At 44.7% G+C, this 19,655-nt stretch overlaps 1 protein-coding gene across 3 annotated transcripts in view; it reads left to right on the top strand.

Moving 5' to 3' along the window:
- The window catches only part of LTK (leukocyte receptor tyrosine kinase), a 237,231-nt gene that overhangs the window by 169,293 nt on the left and 48,283 nt on the right, over positions 1 to 19,655 (top strand). For all 3 annotated transcript variants that reach the window (XM_073638809.1, XM_073638808.1, XM_073638810.1), the window contains exons 6-11: positions 5,173 to 5,301; positions 6,121 to 6,267; positions 9,250 to 9,350; positions 12,144 to 12,301; positions 13,585 to 13,679; positions 13,915 to 14,013. In XM_073638809.1, coding sequence (XP_073494910.1) covers positions 5,173 to 5,301; positions 6,121 to 6,267; positions 9,250 to 9,350; positions 12,144 to 12,301; positions 13,585 to 13,679; positions 13,915 to 14,013 — 729 coding nt within the window. The remainder of the gene's footprint in view (positions 1 to 5,172; positions 5,302 to 6,120; positions 6,268 to 9,249; positions 9,351 to 12,143; positions 12,302 to 13,584; positions 13,680 to 13,914; positions 14,014 to 19,655) is intronic.

Genomic DNA, 19,655 nt, shown 5'->3' with positions numbered 1-19,655 from the left:
CTCAGGCAGATCCGGGAAGGTTTTGAGTAGCCTCTGAACCACTAGGTTGAGCACATGAGCCAGGCATGGTATGTGTGTGAGGTTGCCTAGCTTCAGAGCCGCCACCCGGTTCCAGCCATTGCCACACATGACCATGCCTGGCTGTAGGTTCAGTGGTGAAAGCCACAGATCTGCCTCCTCTGTTACAGCTTTCATCAACTCTTCAGAGGTGTGCGGTTTGTCCCGTAAGCATATTAGATTCAGCAGTGCCTGTTGCTGCTTGGCTGAGGCTGTGCTGCAGTGCTTCCAGCTTCCGACTGATGTGGTCATTTCAGAGATTGAGGCTGAGGAGGAGGAGGTGATGTAGTAGCTGTAGAATGTGGGGGCAACCCTGATTGACCCAGGGCCCGCAATCTTCGGCATCGGGGGGACGTGTTCCGTCCCAGGGTCCAAGTACCGAGGACGGCCACCACCAACAGGTTGCGGACAGATTCAGTCTCCATGAGCCTAAAAGGCTACATTTCAAGTGCAAGTATTTGAGAAATGTGTGAGTTTAGGTAGTGTGGTCTGTGGGGCATTGGCTGCGTATTTGCGCTTGCGTTCAAAGGACTGGGGTAGGGACAACTGAACGCTGCACGGGGACAAGGACGTGGACGGTGATGGTTGTAAGTGTGGCATCTTCGCCTGCGCCATGGACAGGGGATTGGCATGCATGCACAATAGCGGAACAGGCAGTGGTGTCACCTGCAGACACTGATGGTGGTCAGGCTGTTAGTTTTGCTGCCCCTGCTGATCCTGGCCTGGCAGATGTTGCAAATGGCCTTTAGGTCTCTGGAAGACCTAACAGTTGGACTGGCAACTTTCCTCGTGTTGGTGTTCTGGGGAACGGTTGCCTGCATTGTGTCTGTGGCCACCCCACTGCCTGTTCCTGCCTGTTGTGGTGCTACGCCTCCCTCCCCCTGTGTGCTGCTGTCCTCACTATGCATGTCACCTTGCCAGGTTGAGTCAGTGACTTCATTGTCCACCACCTTGTCTTCCACGTACGCACCCTGGTCCTCCTCCTGACTTGCTGGCAATTGTGTCTCATCATCATCAACATCCATCTCTTGCGACAGTAATTGCACTTTCCCACCGTCGCCTTCGTGTGACCGTGGCTGCTCAAATATTTGGGCATCACTACATGTGATCTCCTCTTGCCCCGCTTGAAGCGGGCTAGGCAAGAGGCCCTAATCTATAAATGGAAAAGTGAACAGCTCTTCGGAGTGTCCAAGTGTGGGATCACTTGTCTCCGGGCACTTGGCATGGTGGGAGGAAGGAGGATCAGGGTGAGGAATATTGGTCCAGACTCATGGCTACTGAGACTTGACCGTGTGGAAGACAGGGTGGTGGTGGTGGCAAACTGACTGGAAGCATCATCTTCTATCCAACCAATAACCTTTTCACACTGCTCTGGCTTCAAGAGTGGTGTTCCGCGGCCCCCTAGTAATTGGGACAGGAAGGTAGTTCGACATGATGTGGGTGTTTGTTGTGCTCCCTAAGCAGGCACAGTTTCATCTTGCCCACGGCCTCGACCTCTGCATGCACCATCACCATCATGTCCACTTCCCTGTCCCTTGCCACTTGTCCTTACCATTTTAAGTGGAGTGTAATATTTGGCCTGCTCCACAAAATGTCTGTATTATTACCGCAGTAATATGGGATCACATCTGATGACCACGGTTTTAGGAAGTGGCCTTATAGATGTGGTATTGGTCAGCGACCAAGTGTGAATAGATTCAACAAAACACAGCTGGCTGACTTTAAATGAAGGGTAATATTTGGCACACTCCAAAAAATGTCACAATTATTACCGCAGTAACATGGGATCACGTCTGATGACCACGGTTTTAGGAAGTGGCCTTATAGATGTTGCATTGGTCAGCGACCAAGTGTGAATAGGTTCAACAAAACACAGCTGGCTGACTTTAAATGGACAGTAATATTTGGCGCGCTCCAAAAAATGTCACAATTATTACCACAGTAATATGGGATCACGTCTGATGACCACGGTTTTAGGAAATGGCCTTATAGATGTGGTATTGGTCAGTGACCAAGTGTGAATAGGTTCAACAAAACACAGCTGTCTGATTTTAAATGGAGGGTAATATTTGGCACGCTCCACAAAATGTCTGTATTATTACTGCAGTAATATGGGATCACGTCTGATGATGGAAAAGTTTCTCAGCTTCAACAATACAGCAATGCGAATAAAATAAAAAAAATCTGCCTGTATTCTGCTAACAAGCAAATGGAGCAGTAAGATGGTGTACTGTATTGCTTTTTAAGCAAATAATCAGGATTAAGAGAAAAAAAAATAGTCCTGATATGTAGGGCTATGGATATCTGTACCAGCAGCAGCAGACAGAACGTGCAATGGACCCTATTGTGCTGTATACACCATCCACAAACTCTGCCTGCCTAACTCCGGCTATCACCAGTAATAAAAGTTGCTGGATTAGTCCTTAGAAGGACTGTTAGTTTAGATGTATATATAGGTGTGGTATACCTCACTAAAACAACCACTAACTCTGTCCCTCACTCAGCAGCACCTCTCCCTACTTTGCCTGATTCTGGGGTACACTGTGACGAGCATAGCGGTGCCAGGTCTTATATAGACCCGATGACACAATGCGGCCAGCCAATCACTGTAACGCCACAACCAGCATGGCTGCGCCATTACAGTGAGTGGCAGGCAATCCCTGCATGTTAATTGGCTCTGTAAAGAGCGCCAAACGTGCAGGGAGGAGACCCGAGCTCCCGCCGAGCAACCCGGAAATACTCGCCAAGCATCTCGAGCAGTGAGATGCTCAGGCGAGTACCAAGCAGTGGCGAGCATGCTCACTCATTACTATTCTTAAGCATTACATTACAACATAAAGCTGCTTTATAAAGCAAAATAACACGGACCCCACAACAGCAGAAAATGCAGAATAGAATGTGAAAAAATACTGTAATATATGCATCATACATATCCAATACACATACACAGATGTCTATAAAATAAATTGTCTGCTTGAGTTTTGCTTTATTAGATGTCAATAACATCCCATGAAGCATCCCGAGATCCAGTAGCTCTGTTCTTAATTCTAAGCATCTGTCCCTGTTCTGGGCTGTGTTGTACATTAGCCCCAGCATTCATCCAGGTTTCATGAATTAAATGACACTATATATTATTTAAAGGGGAAAGATGCTAATAGAATACTGATTTTTACAATGTGTCCTGAAGCTTGGGGCATTTTATTATTATTAGATGATTATTGTTCCCTACTGAAGAACAGAACAGGATGAACTTACTTTATTGGATTTACATGACGGCGGAAAATCAGAATCTGCTTGAGGGGGTAAAGCTGAAAAGGAGGACAGATATAGAGAAAGCTATGTATGTCACCAAGGAGTCCCAGCTATGCAAAAGGATATAAGGCATTTTTTTCACTTAAATACATTGTTGCAATAGGATTTCATTACAAATGTTTGGCTTCTGTAGCCTCTGTGTATCACTATACATAGCAGACTGCAGAATGAGTTAACATTGCATCTGTTTGTGAGCTTGTTGGGTATGTTAACCTTATCTCTCTTCTCCTGAATGATCTTCTTAGCTGATTTTGGACCACCTCAAAATGAAACCAACTTAGAAGATTTTCAGTGTTGTGAGATAAGCACTGATGAGATCAGTCACAAATTTACTGTTAAAATATTTGTCCTGTTGTCACGTAAGCTGTGGAAAAGACTAAGTGCAACATGAAGGGATGAGGGGGAGAAAGCCCAAACACTAGGGAAAGGGAGACCCCTAGGCAGATCTAATATCACCCTGCCTACCCTACCGTCCCTGTATAGGTTTCACACCTATCGCCGAGCAGAACCCTAAACCCTGGATGACCGTAGAGCTTGGCCCTAGATAGGGAGGGGGAGGGGTGAGCACTGGTCAGGCCCCACTACAAACTAAAGCCAACAAGGTAGACAAACAAAGGGGATAAACTTAGCTTGAGCAGATACCAGAGGAGTAATGCCAACTATCCTCCAAGGGCACCAGAGAAGACGCTAGCTGACTGCTAGTGCTCCAAGCCTGAACATAGAAGTATCACAGGCGATTCCCTAGAGCAAACTAAGTGTTTTAAACCCCAGGCAAGGGTGTGTCAATCAGCAGCAGGAGGGAGGTCGCTGCTGGATACTAAAGGCAGAAGGATTAAGAAGGCGTCTGTAATGCTAAGCGCAGTGACCTTCTACAGCCAGATCCAGAGCGACTATCTATTACACCTGACACACCCATGACACCTGTCCTGTTTGTTCATGAGCACAGCGCTGCCCAGTCAGCCGACTTCCTGATTGCTTGGGGTGAATGCTCGTGTTTGATTTACAGATCAGACCAGTGGCATCATATACACCCTCTCTGATAGGCGCGCAGGGACACTGAGACTGGTCAAGAACGGGAACTAACAGTGCGCTTCAGCGATCAGGCCAGCTTTACAATAGTTCTTACAAGCTGTATTGGAAAGAGCTTGCAAGCACTGCACATGTTCAGCCACCTCGACTAGACAATATCCATTAAAAAATATAAGAAGAGCCCTATTTAACCTATTCTACTTCCAGCTTTGTACTGCATACGTAATGGCTGTAAAATCTAAACAGTGCAAAATTTTTAACAAAAATGATTTTTTTAACCAATAACACTAGAATTTAAGTGCCAATCATGTGGACTTATCCTATTGTCATGCCTTTATCTGACATAGGTTTGTGTAGAGGTGTTTTTGTACATTTTCTGGCATACTGACCAATACTCATCATGCCATGCATCACTGGATTCTGTATGGGTGCAGATTTTCTTCTAAAAGTCAATAGAGACTGAAAAATTACATTGCAAAAACTTCAGAACTCCTACCATAACACCATACCTGTACAGTGCCCCAGGGGCAGAAATATCATTGGTGCAGCCTGTGCAGCCGCACAGGGGCCCAGGAGATAGGGGGTCACTACCACCTCCAAATCCAGTGGAATTGGGCATTATATTGGACTGCAAAGGGCCCATATATTGTTCTTGCACAGGGGCCCTTTTTTGTCTGTGTCCACCAGTGCGGTGTCCCATCTGCGACTCGGACTCTCAACAGTCAATCATTGTGTTCAATATAGAATTGAAGCTGGACATGTGTTATCCCTCAGGTGATAGAGAAGAAGATTTATCGACCTGTACATCGTTCCTTTGTGGTAATGGGGAATGTATTGGTCAAGTAAAGGTGTGTGACTTTCAGCCAGACTGCCCAGGAGGGGACGATGAAGGGTCGATATGTGGTAAGTGTTTTTCCCTTATGAGTTATGAAATATTGTAACGTAAGACCATAACTTTATGGAAAATCATTCATTTCCTTCAAAACATTCAAAAAGCCACCCAAAAGAAAGAAAAAAGAACATTAAGCTGATAAGTAATACGGATGATGCAAGTCATTGCGTATCAAAGCCTAAAATATCTCTATAAGTTACTTTCTGTGTAGATGACAGGAGTTCCTTCAGGGTCCCATACAGTCCACACAATGTCCTAGAAAGAAAAAGACGCCATCCTCTTCTGATGATGAAAGAAATAATTCATTGTGGCTCAAAAAAAGATCAGTATAGTAGATGTAATACCGCACTGTACTGTAGAGAGGCGCTGCTAGACAACCAATCAGTAATACAGGGGCTCCACCAGTTAAAAGAAGCATATTATTTATATTTTACTTTACTGTCAAAGTCATGATTTCTCAAACAAGTTTGTCCCCATCAGGCTTGGACTGGCCCACAGGAGAGCAGGAGAATCCTCCGGTGGGCCGTCACTCTCTCATATGAGCAGTACTTGGCACTATATAGTGAATCACTATGTACAGACAAAGGCGGCATCTTATTCATTGAACAAACTACCCAGTTCATTGTTATATAACTTTGTGAATGAGGGTAAAGTCACATTTGCAAGTAGCTGAAAGTGGGGCCCTGGAGTTGGTTACTGGTGGGCCCTTAGCACCCCAGTCCGACACTGAATTCCCCATAATTCCATAATAATCCACTTGGCCTTAGCCAGAGATTGTTCTATGAGATCTGTAACGCCCTAATCTCTAATGCTTTTTTTTTATTTTTCAGAAAAACTTCTTCCCAGAGGTGCCCACTGCACTTTTGAAAAAGGCTTGTGTGGCTGGACCGCTAACATCACAGGGGACAAACATTGGAAATACACAAACTCTGCGCTGATAAGTTATGGAGACAATGCACATGTAGTGGATATTGAAGGTAATAAAAACCAAGATATATTCCAATTACAGAAAGTTCTGGCACACTAGAGGACTAAACCTACTGGGACACCACACCTCTATATCATTGAATTCAGGTTTTTCATTGAGTCCCATTTTCCCCGATGTATAACATCCGGACCCTTGCCCCTGGTGTATAACATTTGCCCCTGGTGTATAATATCTGGCCCCTCACCACCCGGTGTATAACATCCAGCCCCTCGTCTCCCAGTGTATAACATCCGGCCTCTTGCCCCCTGGTGTATGTCATTCGACCCCTTGCCCCCTGAGTATAACATCCGGCTCCTTGCCTCCCAGTGTATAATACCTGGCCCCTAACCCCCCGGTATATAACATCCGGCCCCTTGCCCCTGGTGTATAACATCTGGTCCCTGGTGTATAATATCTGGCCCCTCGTCCCCCAGTGTATAACATCCGACCGCTTGCCTCCTAGTGTATATCATTCGACCCCTTGCCTCCCGGTGTATAATATCTGGCCACTTGCCCCCGGTGTATAACATTGAGCCCCTCGCCCCCTGAGTATAACATCCAGCACCTTGCCCCCCAGGGTATAACATCCAGCCCCTTGCCCCTGGTGTATAACATCTGTCCCCTGGTGTATAATATCTGGCCCTTCGCCCCCCCGGTGTATAACATCCGGCCCCTCTTCCCCCGGTGTATAACATCTGGCCCCCCCGGTGTATAACATCCGGCCCCTCACCCCCCGGTGTATAACATCCGGCCCCTCACCCCCCAGTGTATAACATCTGGCCCCTCGCCCCCTGGTGTATAACATCCGGCCCCTCACTCCCCCGGTGTATAACATCCGGCCCCTCTTCCCCAGTATATAACATTCGGCCCCTCACCCCCCGGTGTATAACATCTGGCCCCTCGCCCCCTGGCCCTCACCCCCCAGTATATAACATCTGGCCCTTCACCCCTCGGTCTATAACATCCGGCCCCTCTCCCCCCAGTATATAACATTTGGCCCCTCACCCCCCCCGCTGTATAACATCCGGCCCCTCACCCCCCGGTATATAACATCCGGCCCCTCATCCCCTGGTGTATAACATCCGGCCCCTCTCCCCCCAGTATATAACATTCGGCCCCTCACCCCCCCCCGCTGTATAACATCCGGCCCCTCATCCCCCGGTGTATAACATCCGGCCCCTTACCCTCCGGGGTATAACATCTGGCCCCTCACCCTCTGGGGTATAACATCTGGCCCCTTACCCCCCAGTGTATATCATGTGGACCTTTGCCCCACCGGTGTATAACATCCGGCCACTTGCCCCCCAGTGTATAACATCCAGCCCCGCGCCCCCCGGTGTTTAACATCCAGTATCTCGTCTCTGGTTTATAACATTTTGCCCCTGCCATGCCGTCTGCCTTTACTAACATGTGACAGAATGGCTGGTGCTGGTAAAACGTTCACTGATAACAGCGCGGCCCTGTAATAGGAGTCACCGGGGTAACAAGTCCGTTCATGACATTTCTTCTTTGTAAATCCTCCCCCATCACCTGTGAGTGATATTATTGAGAAGTGGAAGGAACCACAGTAACTCAGCCACAAAGTGGAGACCCCGTAACGTTACAGAGCGGGGGGCTGAGTGCTGAGGGCGGAAAAGTCACCACCGCTCTGCTAACCTCAGAACTGCTGAGTCCAGGCCTCCTCTGGTAATAACATCAGCACATACACTGCGCCCCCGCCAGGAGCTTCATTGCCGAGCAGCTGCATGCAGCCGTACATCACCAAGCACAATGCAAAGGTGTCCTCATATTTTTGTCTATATAGTGTAGATTACTGGGTTATACCTTGACTTTAATGATAAAACTGCTTGAACCTTTGTGCATTAGTGACTGTTCCTCTAAGTTATCTTCCTAAAAAGTGGAGCAGCCATATTGTAATAGAAAAATAACCTTGATAGGACTAGAAAACAAGGATAATGGATAATTAGCCTTTATGAATAGATGTGGTCAAGTAGTAGAGAAGAGAAGCTTCAGGTTCCCCCGTTACCATTTAAGACCTTCATCAGAATACAGACTACAGTAGTGCAGCCAGTATTGTGCTTGTGAAGTATAATCTGTGTCTGATGGACTTCTTTACCCTTTTGAATTTTCTGATCTCTCCTTCACATAAAAGGAGTAATTCTGATCAGAGTAAAATATTAGGAACTTGTTGTATATACAGTAGTCTAACATACAAGGGTATTCACAACTGACGCCTGCTGATAACATGTGCCGACTATCAGTTCTCTATAAACTGTTAAATTAAAGGGACTGTCTGTCTTGGGCAATACATTTTGGCGAGAAAATTCCCTTAAAGGGGATTTCAAATAACTTTCTCCCATTGACTTAGCTACCTGAGAAAAAAAACATGTGCTTTATGTACCCTCCCCAGGTCTATTGTGGTGTCTCTGCCACTGCACCGGTCTTTGTTGTTTAGATTCAGTGGTGACCTCACATTGACATTGCTGCAGTCAATCACTGTGCTCAACAGCATGTGCCCTGTACATTGGCAGAACTGCTAAGCTCCATTATTAACTGCAGCACTGTCAACGTGATGCCAACGCTGATGTCAAACAAGAGATACCAGGGCAGCGGAATAGAGAAAACCTGGGACCTGGGGAGAGTAACTTTTTTTCACAGGCAGCTGAACCTATGAGAAAAAATTATTTTTGAAAGGGGGCAACTCCTTTAACGATGATCTATTTACAGGGTTTCTGTCGCTAAATCCTATAGCGATCACCTAGGAGTGTTGCAGCGCCACCACAGTGGAAAATGAAGCATTGCACAGATTTTATTGGAATTAATTAATTATCCATGTAATGAATAGACATAGTGATTCCTACAGAGCAAGAGGCTCATTTCAATGCCATTCTTAATTAAGGATAACAGACACTGTGCCATTGGTAAGTCTATGGGATGGACACTTGCAAGTTTAAAAAACTTTTTAAATAACTTTTTTTTACATTTTTTTAAGGAAACTTTCTCTACTTACTAATAGAGAATGAGTATAATGATAATGCTGCAAGTGTATACAGTGGAAGTCTACCCCCTGTGGTTGCAGAAAAATCCTGCCAGGTAAGGATGACTTTTGACAACCTCTTAAATTTCCCACCTGGGCTGTAAATGCTTCTGTGCACCTAGAACGCAGATGTCAAACTCAAACACACAGAGGGCCAAAATGAAAAACTTGGACAAAGTTGCGGGCCAACCTGAATAATGGGACCCACATAGTCCTCCATACAGAATAATGGGCCTCACATAGTCCTCCATACAGAATAATGGGCCTCACATAGTCCTCCATACAGAATAATGGGCCCCACATAGTCCTCCATACAGTATAATGGGCCTCACATAGTCCTCCATACAGAATAATGGGCCTCACATAGTCCTCCATACAGAATAATGGGCCCCACATAGTCCTCCATACAGTATAATGGGCCCCACATAGTCCTCCATACAGTATAATGGGCCCCACATAGTCCTCCATACAGTATAATGGGCCTCACATAGTCCTCCATACAGAATAATGGGCCCCACATAGTTCTCCATACAGTATAATGGGCCCCACATAGTCCTCCATACAGTATAATGGGCCCCACATAGTCCTCCATACAGTATAATGGGCCTCACATAGTCCTCCATACAGAATAATGGGCCTCACATAGTCCTCCATACAGAATAATGGGCCCCACATAGTCCTCCATACAGTATAATGGGCCCCACATAGTCCTCCATACAGTATAATGGGCCACACATAGTCCTCCATACAGTATAATGGGCCCAACATAGTCCTCCATACAGAATAATGGGCCCCACATAGTCCTCCATACAGTATAATGGGTCCCACATAGTCCTCCATACAGTATAATGGGCCCCACACAGTCCTCCATACAGAATAATGGCCCCACATAGACCTCCATACAGAATAATGGGCCCCACATAGTCCTCCATACAGTATAATGGGCCCCACATAGTCCTCCATACAGTATAATGGGCCCCACATAGTCCTCCATACAGAATAATGGGCCCCACATAGTCCTCCATACAGTATAATGGGCCCCACATAGTCCTCCATACAGTATAATTGGCCCCACATAGTCCTCCATACAGTATAATGGGCCTCACATAGTCCTCCATACAGAATAATGGGCCCCACATAGTTCTCCATACAGTATAATGGGCCCCACATAGTCCTCCATACAGTATAATGGGCCCCACATAGTCCTCCATACAGTATAATGGGCCTCACATAGTCCTCCATACAGAATAATGGGCCCCATATAGTCCTCCATACAGTATAATGGGCCCCACATAGTCCTCCATACAGTATAATGGGCCCCACATAGTCCTCCATACAGTATAATGGGCCTCACATAGTCCGCCATACAGAATAATGGGCCCTACATAGTCCTCCATACAGTATAATGGGTCCCACATAGTCCTCCATACAGAATAATGGGCCCCACATAGTCCTCCATACAGTATAATGGGCCTCACATAGTCCTCCATACAGAATAATGGGCCCCACATAGTCCTCCATACAGTATAATGAGCCCCACATAGTCCTCCATACAGTATAATGGGCCCCACATAGTCCTCCATACAGTATAATGGGCCCCACATATGGGTGGTGGTTCTGGTGTCGCAGGCCAAATATAACCACCCCGCGGGCCAGATTTGGCCCACGGGCCAGAGTTTGACATGTGTGACTTAAAGGCTTAGTTGAAAAAAGAAACCCGCTGTGCATGTGCCAGTGCTGGCTGTGGTGCTGTGCAATGAAGGAGTGGCGGTGTCAATCAAATAGATGTTTCTCTTGGAACTCATAAATAAACCAGACTCCTTCCTGTCCCTGGAAAGCCCACTGGACTCCTAAACCCTAATTTTCTTCCAGTGTAGAAAAAATGAAATTGTAATTATGGTAATTATTATAGGTGTGGGACTTGTCTTTATAATACTTTTTTAACCAGTTCCGGACCACCCATATAGCTTAAAAATCTGGGTGGTTCGCACTTTAATCTACACTGACATTCTAAAAGAGTAAGCTTCTTGCACAAGATCCTGCTGCTTCAGTGGGGAGCCAGCTGTCAGACACAGCCAGACTCCCCATAGAGAAGGCAGAGAAGGTTTATTACCAAATCTGACTTCCTGTTTGCTGCATACACAGCGCAGAACAAGCTCTGTGTATACAGTATAGGAAGCAATGTCAGCGCTTCCGGCACCGGAGCCAGCAATCATGTGATCACCGGGTGCTGGGAGAGAGCAGGAGATGCTAGGTTCTAGAAGACCTAGCTAGCTCTGCTATACAAAAAAAATAATGGACACATTGTGTTAAATAAATTAAAAAACTAAAATAAACTTAAAAAAGTAAGAAAAAAATAAATAGATAAATAAAACAATACTATCAAAAGACACCACCAGTCTGAATTGCTGTTTCTAGTTTTGCCTCCATCGTGGAAAAACTAATATTTCAAGTATACAAAAATAATTTAAACAGAAAGGGGAACAAAATGTATAATATTTTTTAGCGGTTCTTTGTGGACTTTAAAGTAAAATAAATAAAACAATGTGAAGAATACTCACATTTCTTGTTTCCTTTTTTCTTAAATTTCACAGTCCTTGTATGGACCACAATTTTCGGACTAGCCACTGGTTTCCTGACCTAAACTCAGCCTCCTAAGTCATAAATGAGAATGTTGAGTACGGGTCAGGAGACCACCAGCTGGTTGGGAAATTGTGATCCAAAGAACTTGGAACTTGGATATGTGAAACCATCTTAAAGGGGTTGTCCGATGAAAACAAGTTATCATCTATCCACGGGACTAACCCCTTTAAGAGGACGTTTTTAATTGCCTCTTCATTTCATTTTAGTTCACTTTCAAGTTTCTTATGTATGGAAACTTCAATGGATCGCTAGCAGTTTATGCCCAAGAAGAAAACTCTCCGAGAAGCTCTAAGTTATGGGAAGTAAATGGCACCCGCACAGCCTGGGGCACGGCAACGATGACGATTCTCCAGTGCATGAACAGGTTAGGATATTACTTCGGTGGTATTACTGTCACCGAGCTCCATGTGGTTCTAGTGATCTTGTATCCTCATCTTCTGATCACATCCATTCCCAGTTTTTGGATTGGGCTATAAATTGAGTAGTTTGTCTTTAAGCACAAATCATGATTAAATGAACTGTATGATTCATGATTAAATCTGCACGTTTGTTTAAAGGGAATGTGCCAGAAAATGACTTATTAATTAAATCAGGTAGGTTTTTTTTTTTTGGAGGGGGGGTTCACAATCATTCTAAAAAATATATATAAATCTTATTATTGTCCAATTTTCATACTTCATTCTGGGGCTATTTTTAGCTTCTACTTCCTTATTTTCAAAAGAGCTTTCAGAAGTCTCATTATCATCACAGACAGGATTACAATAACTGATAACACCGCTATACACAGCTTATAACACAGGAACCACCAATCACAATTGGCGATGTCATAGCTGATCCTGCTCCGCCTCACTTCACAGTAACCCTTGCTTGTGCACATTAGATGCTTCAGTGCAGGGGCGGTCAAATTTGTCCAATAGCCTCACCTGAGATACTCCCCTCTGCTCTTGGATGGACCAGGATTGGGCTTGTCTCAGACTACTGACACCCACTGTGAAGCTGGAAGTCATTGTCAGAAATGGAGGGTGACTACAAAAGGAAGGGCACCAAGTATTTTAACTATTCATTGTGCATTTATTGTGAAAGTTTTAAGTGAAGATGGAGGATCTCTTTTAGGGGTTGTTCACCTTTGGGGCCAATTTTTATTTTTTCACTTATACGCATGGATTTTGGGGCTTAAAATAATTTTTGCAACCAGTTTTCATAAAAAAAGTTGCACTGTTTGCCTTCAGTATCCTCTATGTTGCACTAGCTACAGAATGAGTTAACTGAGAATCCATCAGTGAGCTAATAATTGCCGGTTTGACAGGGAGTTTCTAACCCTTTCATCCTGCCTTTTTTCTGAGCTCCTTTTAGCTGATCTACGATCACAGACCACACGAAAGTTGAATGTGGCGGGATACAAAGAGCATGTAAAAGTAAAACGGTGCAAAATTTGTAATGAAACCAAATTGCAAAAATTATTCTTAGGCTCAAATACTTGCATTTTAGGGAAAGAAAAAAAAAACCTTTAAAAAACTTTTTTATTCCTTTGGCCTTATCAGTGTCAATATGTTAAATAGGTAAAATATAATTTATCGACATATTTACAGTTGTATATTACACTTCACAATTTGAAGGGTTTTTTACCATCTTTTTTTATCCAATCAGATTCCGTATACAGCTTGTGGCCACATGGGGCTGGAATTCATTCTCACACATCATGGTAGATAATGTCACTTTTTCTGCTGACTGCTTCCATTCCGGTAAGAAGTTTGGGGTTGTGACATCTGCTCGTCTGGACACTGTGTTGCTTGTACAGTAATTGCTTGGAAATGTGTTTTTTTTCATGAGATTTCTTACGCTGGTTTATCTTGTTGAGGTCCTCACATTCAATGCGCCATCTTAATGCCTTTCCTTAGAAATCCAATATCTAATACATAGAGCTCCATAATGTATTCATGTGTCAGCTTGTCCCTGTGTATTTCTGTATTGTGCCAGGAAGAATAGAAAGTAGTCCTGGAGAACAGGACGGATCTCATGAGATAGACCACTGGGAAGATGAAATTTTAAGCCCTTTGTCGGAACCTATTTACACAGGTTGGTATTCATGGTTTCAGATATTTCCTTTTTTCATTCTATTGACCATTTCTGTTTTCTCCATATTTATTTGATGTAAAAGCCGCTATCCTCCTGAATCCGGCGTTGTTTTTCTTTTGTTCCTGTGCCTCTCCATTCCTGAGATATGGCCTCCTCTTCCCTATATATATAAACCAACCTTTTTTTTTAGCCAACTGGGCGTGGTCCTCTAGAAGACTCCCACAGAGAAGCATAGAAGGCCATGCCCATTTTCCAAGAGAGCAGCTGGAACAAACAATACATTCCCTGTAAGTAAATCTTTTTTAGTCAACTGGTTGTCTATCTCAAGAAGATGTTTTTAGAGAATAGTTGATGACTACGCCCTCTTGGCTAACAAGACTATATTTATATACAGGGAAAAAGAGGCTATATCTCAGGATTGGAGAGGCATGGAAACAAAAGAAAAACAAAACCTGATTCAGGAGAACAGTGGGATTTGTGCCAGATAACAAATACATATTAATGTCAAGTGACAGGTCCTCTTTTAAGGAAATGTGTCATCAAAAATGACTTCTTGTTTAAATCGGGTTTTTGTATTAATTTTTTTTTTTCAATTGTTTTTTTTTTTTTTTTTATAGAAATTAGAAATCTTGCAATTTTTACACTGGCCACTGGAGAGATTATCTCAGCACAGGAACATTTTACTTAAACACATCCAATTGTGGAAATTATTATTATTCCAAGATCTATTGATTTAAATCAACTTTTGTTCGTGGGAAAAACCCTTTAAGTTGAGTATTATCAGCACCAGATACAATATAGGACGGCATGATGCAGCTTATACTGAATTATTCTTGTTAGAAATCAGATCACTTTGAACCCTAAGGTCCAAGGAAGAAAAAATTGACAAATGGCAGTCCAAAATGAAAGATGTGGTTCTAATTCATTCCAGATATTGATCCTTAATTGTCTATTAAAATACATCCAGCCTAAAGGCTGTTTCCGTTTCACAAGTTCTTGACACCTATGTCAGACGAATTCGCCGGCCAGTACTAAATGACCATTAATCACTCCGACGTCACCGTGTCTTTGAATCCAGCTGTAGGTACTAAATGCAGGGAAAGCCACTGAAATACAGTATTGGATCTCTATCACAATTGTCACAACTCTCTCCAAGTGACTGCTTGGAGTGATTTACGATTAAGGCTCGGCGGCTATACACATACAGATTGTATGTGGGATCTGCACAATCATGTTCCCAGGTCATTTTCACTGCACAATGAACGGCGTAAATATGAAACCCAAATAATAATGGTGGCATTGCAGGGGGGTTTTTTTTTTCATCATTTCACGTAACTTGAATTTTTTTTTTTACCAGTACATTTTATTGTTAATGGTTACACATCCGTAGAGGCACAAAACTTGAACAGTCTTTAGTTGTAATAATATACTAGGTGAGCTGTTAGTGGTGGTTTCCCCTTTAGTAACTGCAGTTTTCTGGTGTTTTTTCTCTGACTCAGGGGGTTAAAATGACATATGTAACACTTTTCAAGCTTCTCTCATACTGCCATACAGGAAGACTTCATCTACCTGGACTTTAGGGCATCTTCCCATCCAAACTACTAATTTGTACACAATTCAGTAGCCACATGTAGTACACATTGTGTCAAAGTTCCACACCACACCGGGTCCGTTCTCACTAGAAGTCATGCTCAGTAATTTCCAATAACTAGGTGTCGGGGCTTATTCTCCAATGTTACACTACTGTAATCACTGCTTAACATTGCTCGGAGACTACTGTAACCACTGCCTAATATTGCCTGAAGACCACTGGAACCAAAGCTTAACATTGCCCCGAGACCACGATAACCACCGTTTAACATTGCTCTGAGACTACTGTAACCACCACTTAACATTGTCCGGAGACTACTGTAACCACCACTTTACATTGCGCAGAGACTACAGTAACCACCACTTAACATTGCCCAGTGACTACTGTAACCACCACTCAACATTGCCCAGAGACCACGATAACCACCGTTTAACATTGCTGAAGACTACTGTAACCACCGCTTAACATTGCCCAGAGACTACTGTAATCACCACTCAACATTGCCCAGAGACTACTGTAACCACCGCTTAACATTGCCCAGAGACTGCTGTAACCACCACATAACATTGCCCAGAGACTACTATAACCACCGCATAACATTGCCCGGAGATTACTGTAATCACCACTTGACATTGCCCAGTGACTACTGTAACCACCGCTTAACATTGCCTGGAGATTACTATAACCACCGCTTAACATTGCCCAGAAACTACTGTAATCACCACTCAACATTGCCCAGAGACTACTGTAACCACCGCATAACATTGCCCAGAGACTGCTGTAAACACCGCATAACATTGCCCAGAGACTACTATAACCACCGCATAACATTGCCCAGAGACTACTGTAACCACCGCATAACATTGCCCAGAGACTACTATAACCACCGCATAACATTGCCCAGAGACTACTGTAACCACCGCATAACATTGCCCAGAGACTACTATAACCACCGCATAACATTGCCCAGAGACTGCTGTAACCACCGCATAACATTGCCCAGAGACTACTGTAACCACCGCATAACATTGCCCAGAGACTACTATAACCACCGCATAACATTGCCCAGAGACTACTGTAACCACCGCATAACATTGCCCAGAGACTACTGTAACCACCGCATAACATTGCCCAGAGACTACTGTAACCGCCGCTTAACATTGCCCAGAGACTGCTGTAACCACCGCATAACATTGCCCAGAGACTACTATAACCACCGCATAACATTGCCCAGAGACTACTATAACCACCGCATAACATTGCCCAGAGACTACTATAACCACCGCATAACATTGCCCAGAGACTACTGTAACCACCGCATAACATTGCCCAGAGACTGCTGTAACCACCGCATAACATTGCCCAGAGACTACTATAACCACCGCATAACATTGCCCAGAGACTACTATAACCACCGCATAACATTGCCCAGAGACTGCTGTAACCACCGCATAACATTGCCCAGAGATTGCTGTAACCACCGCATAACATTGCCCAGAGACTACTATAACCACCGCATAACATTGCCCAGAGACTACTATAACCACCGCATAACATTGCCCAGAGACTACTATAACCACCGCATAACATTGCCCAGAGACTACTGTAACCACCGCATAACATTGCCCAGAGACTGCTGTAACCACCGCATAACATTGCCCAGAGACTACTATAACCACCGTATAACATTGCCCAGAGACTACTATAACCACCGCATAACATTGCCCAGAGACTACTATAACCACCGCATAACATTGCCCAGAGACTACTATAACCACCGCATAACATTGCCCAGAGACTGCTGTAACCACCGCATAACATTGCCCAGAGATTGCTGTAACCACCGCATAACATTGCCCAGAGACTACTATAACCACCGCATAACATTGCCCAGAGACTACTATAACCACCGCATAACATTGCCCAGAGACTACTATAACCACCGCAAAACATTGCCCAGAGACTGCTGTAACCACCGCATAACATTGCCCAGAGATTGCTGTAACCACCGCATAACATTGCCCAGAGACTACTATAACCACCGCATAACATTGCCCAGAGACTACTATAACCACCGCATAACATTGCCCAGAGACTGCTGTAACCACCGCATAACATTGCCCGGAGACTACTACAACCACCGCATAACATTGCCCAGAGACTACTATAACCACCGCATAACATTGCCCAAAGACTACTATAACCACCGCATAACATTGCCCAGAGACTGCTATAACCACCGCATAACATTGCCCAGAGACTACTATAACCACCGCATAACATTGCCCAGAGACTGCTGTAACCACCGCATAACATTGCCCAGAGACTACTATAACCACCGCATAACATTGCCCAGAGACTACTATAACCACCGCATAACATTGCCCAGAGACTGCTGTAACCACCGCATAACATTGCCCAGAGACTGCTGTAACCACCGCATAACATTGCCCGGAGACTACTATAACCACCGCATAACATTGCCCAGAGACTGCTGTAACCACCGCATAACATTGCCCAGAGACTACTATAACCACCGCATAACATTGCCCGGAGACTACTATAACCACCGCATAACATTGCCCAGAGACTGCTGTAACCACCGCATAACATTGCCCAGAGACTGCTGTAACCACCGCATAACATTGCCCGGAGACTACTATAACCACCGCATAACATTGCCCGGAGACTACTATAACCACCGCATAACATTGCCCAGAGACTGCTGTAACCACCGCATAACATTGCCCAGAGACTGCTGTAACCACCGCATAACATTGCCCGGAGACTACTATAACCACCGCATAACATTGCCCAGAGACTGCTGTAACCACCGCATAACATTGCCCAGAGACTACTATAACCACCGCATAACATTGCCCAGAGACTACTGTAACCACCGCATAACATTGCCCAGAGACTACTATAACCACCGCATAACATTGCCCAGAGACTACTGTAACCACCGCATAACATTGCCCAGAGACTACTATAACCACCGCATAACATTGCCCAGAGACTACTATAACCACCGCATAACATTGCCCGGAGACTACTGTAACCACCGCATAACATTGCCCAGAGACTGCTGTAACCACCGCATAACATTGCCCGGAGACTACTATAACCACCGCATAACATTGCCCAGAGACTGCTGTAACCACCGCATAACATTGCCCAGAGACTACTATAACCACCGCATAACATTGCCCAGAGACTACTGTAACCACCGCATAACATTGCCCAGAGACTACTATAACCACCGCATAACATTGCCCAGAGACTACTGTAACCACCGCATAACATTGCCCAGAGACTGCTGTAACCACCGCATAACATTGCCCAGAGACTACTGTAACCACCGCATAACATTGCCCAGAGACTACTATAACCACCGCATAACATTGCCCAGAGACTACTATAACCACCGCATAACATTGCCCAGAGACTACTGTAACCACCGCATAACATTGCCCAGAGACTGCTGTAACCACCGCATAACATTGCCCAGAGACTACTATAACCACCGCATAACATTGCCCAGAGACTACTATAACCACCGCATAACATTGCCCAGAGACTGCTGTAACCACCGCATAACATTGCCCAGAGATTGCTGTAACCACCGCATAACATTGCCCAGAGACTACTATAACCACCGCATAACATTGCCCAGAGACTACTATAACCACCGCATAACATTGCCCAGAGACTACTATAACCACCGCATAACATTGCCCAGAGACTACTGTAACCACCGCATAACATTGCCCAGAGACTGCTGTAACCACCGCATAACATTGCCCAGAGACTACTATAACCACCGCATAACATTGCCCAGAGACTACTATAACCACCGCATAACATTGCCCAGAGACTACTATAACCACCGCATAACATTGCCCAGAGACTACTATAACCACCGCATAACATTGCCCAGAGACTGCTGTAACCACCGCATAACATTGCCCAGAGATTGCTGTAACCACCGCATAACATTGCCCAGAGACTACTATAACCACCGCATAACATTGCCCAGAGACTACTATAA

The sequence above is a fragment of the Phyllobates terribilis genome, unplaced genomic scaffold (assembly GCF_046119375.1).
Source record: "Phyllobates terribilis strain yellow unplaced genomic scaffold, ASM4611937v1 Scaffold_7__3_contigs__length_470593459, whole genome shotgun sequence".
NCBI classification, from domain to species: Eukaryota; Metazoa; Chordata; class Amphibia; order Anura; family Dendrobatidae; genus Phyllobates; species Phyllobates terribilis.
This window is presented reverse-complemented; position numbering and strand designations above follow the sequence as displayed.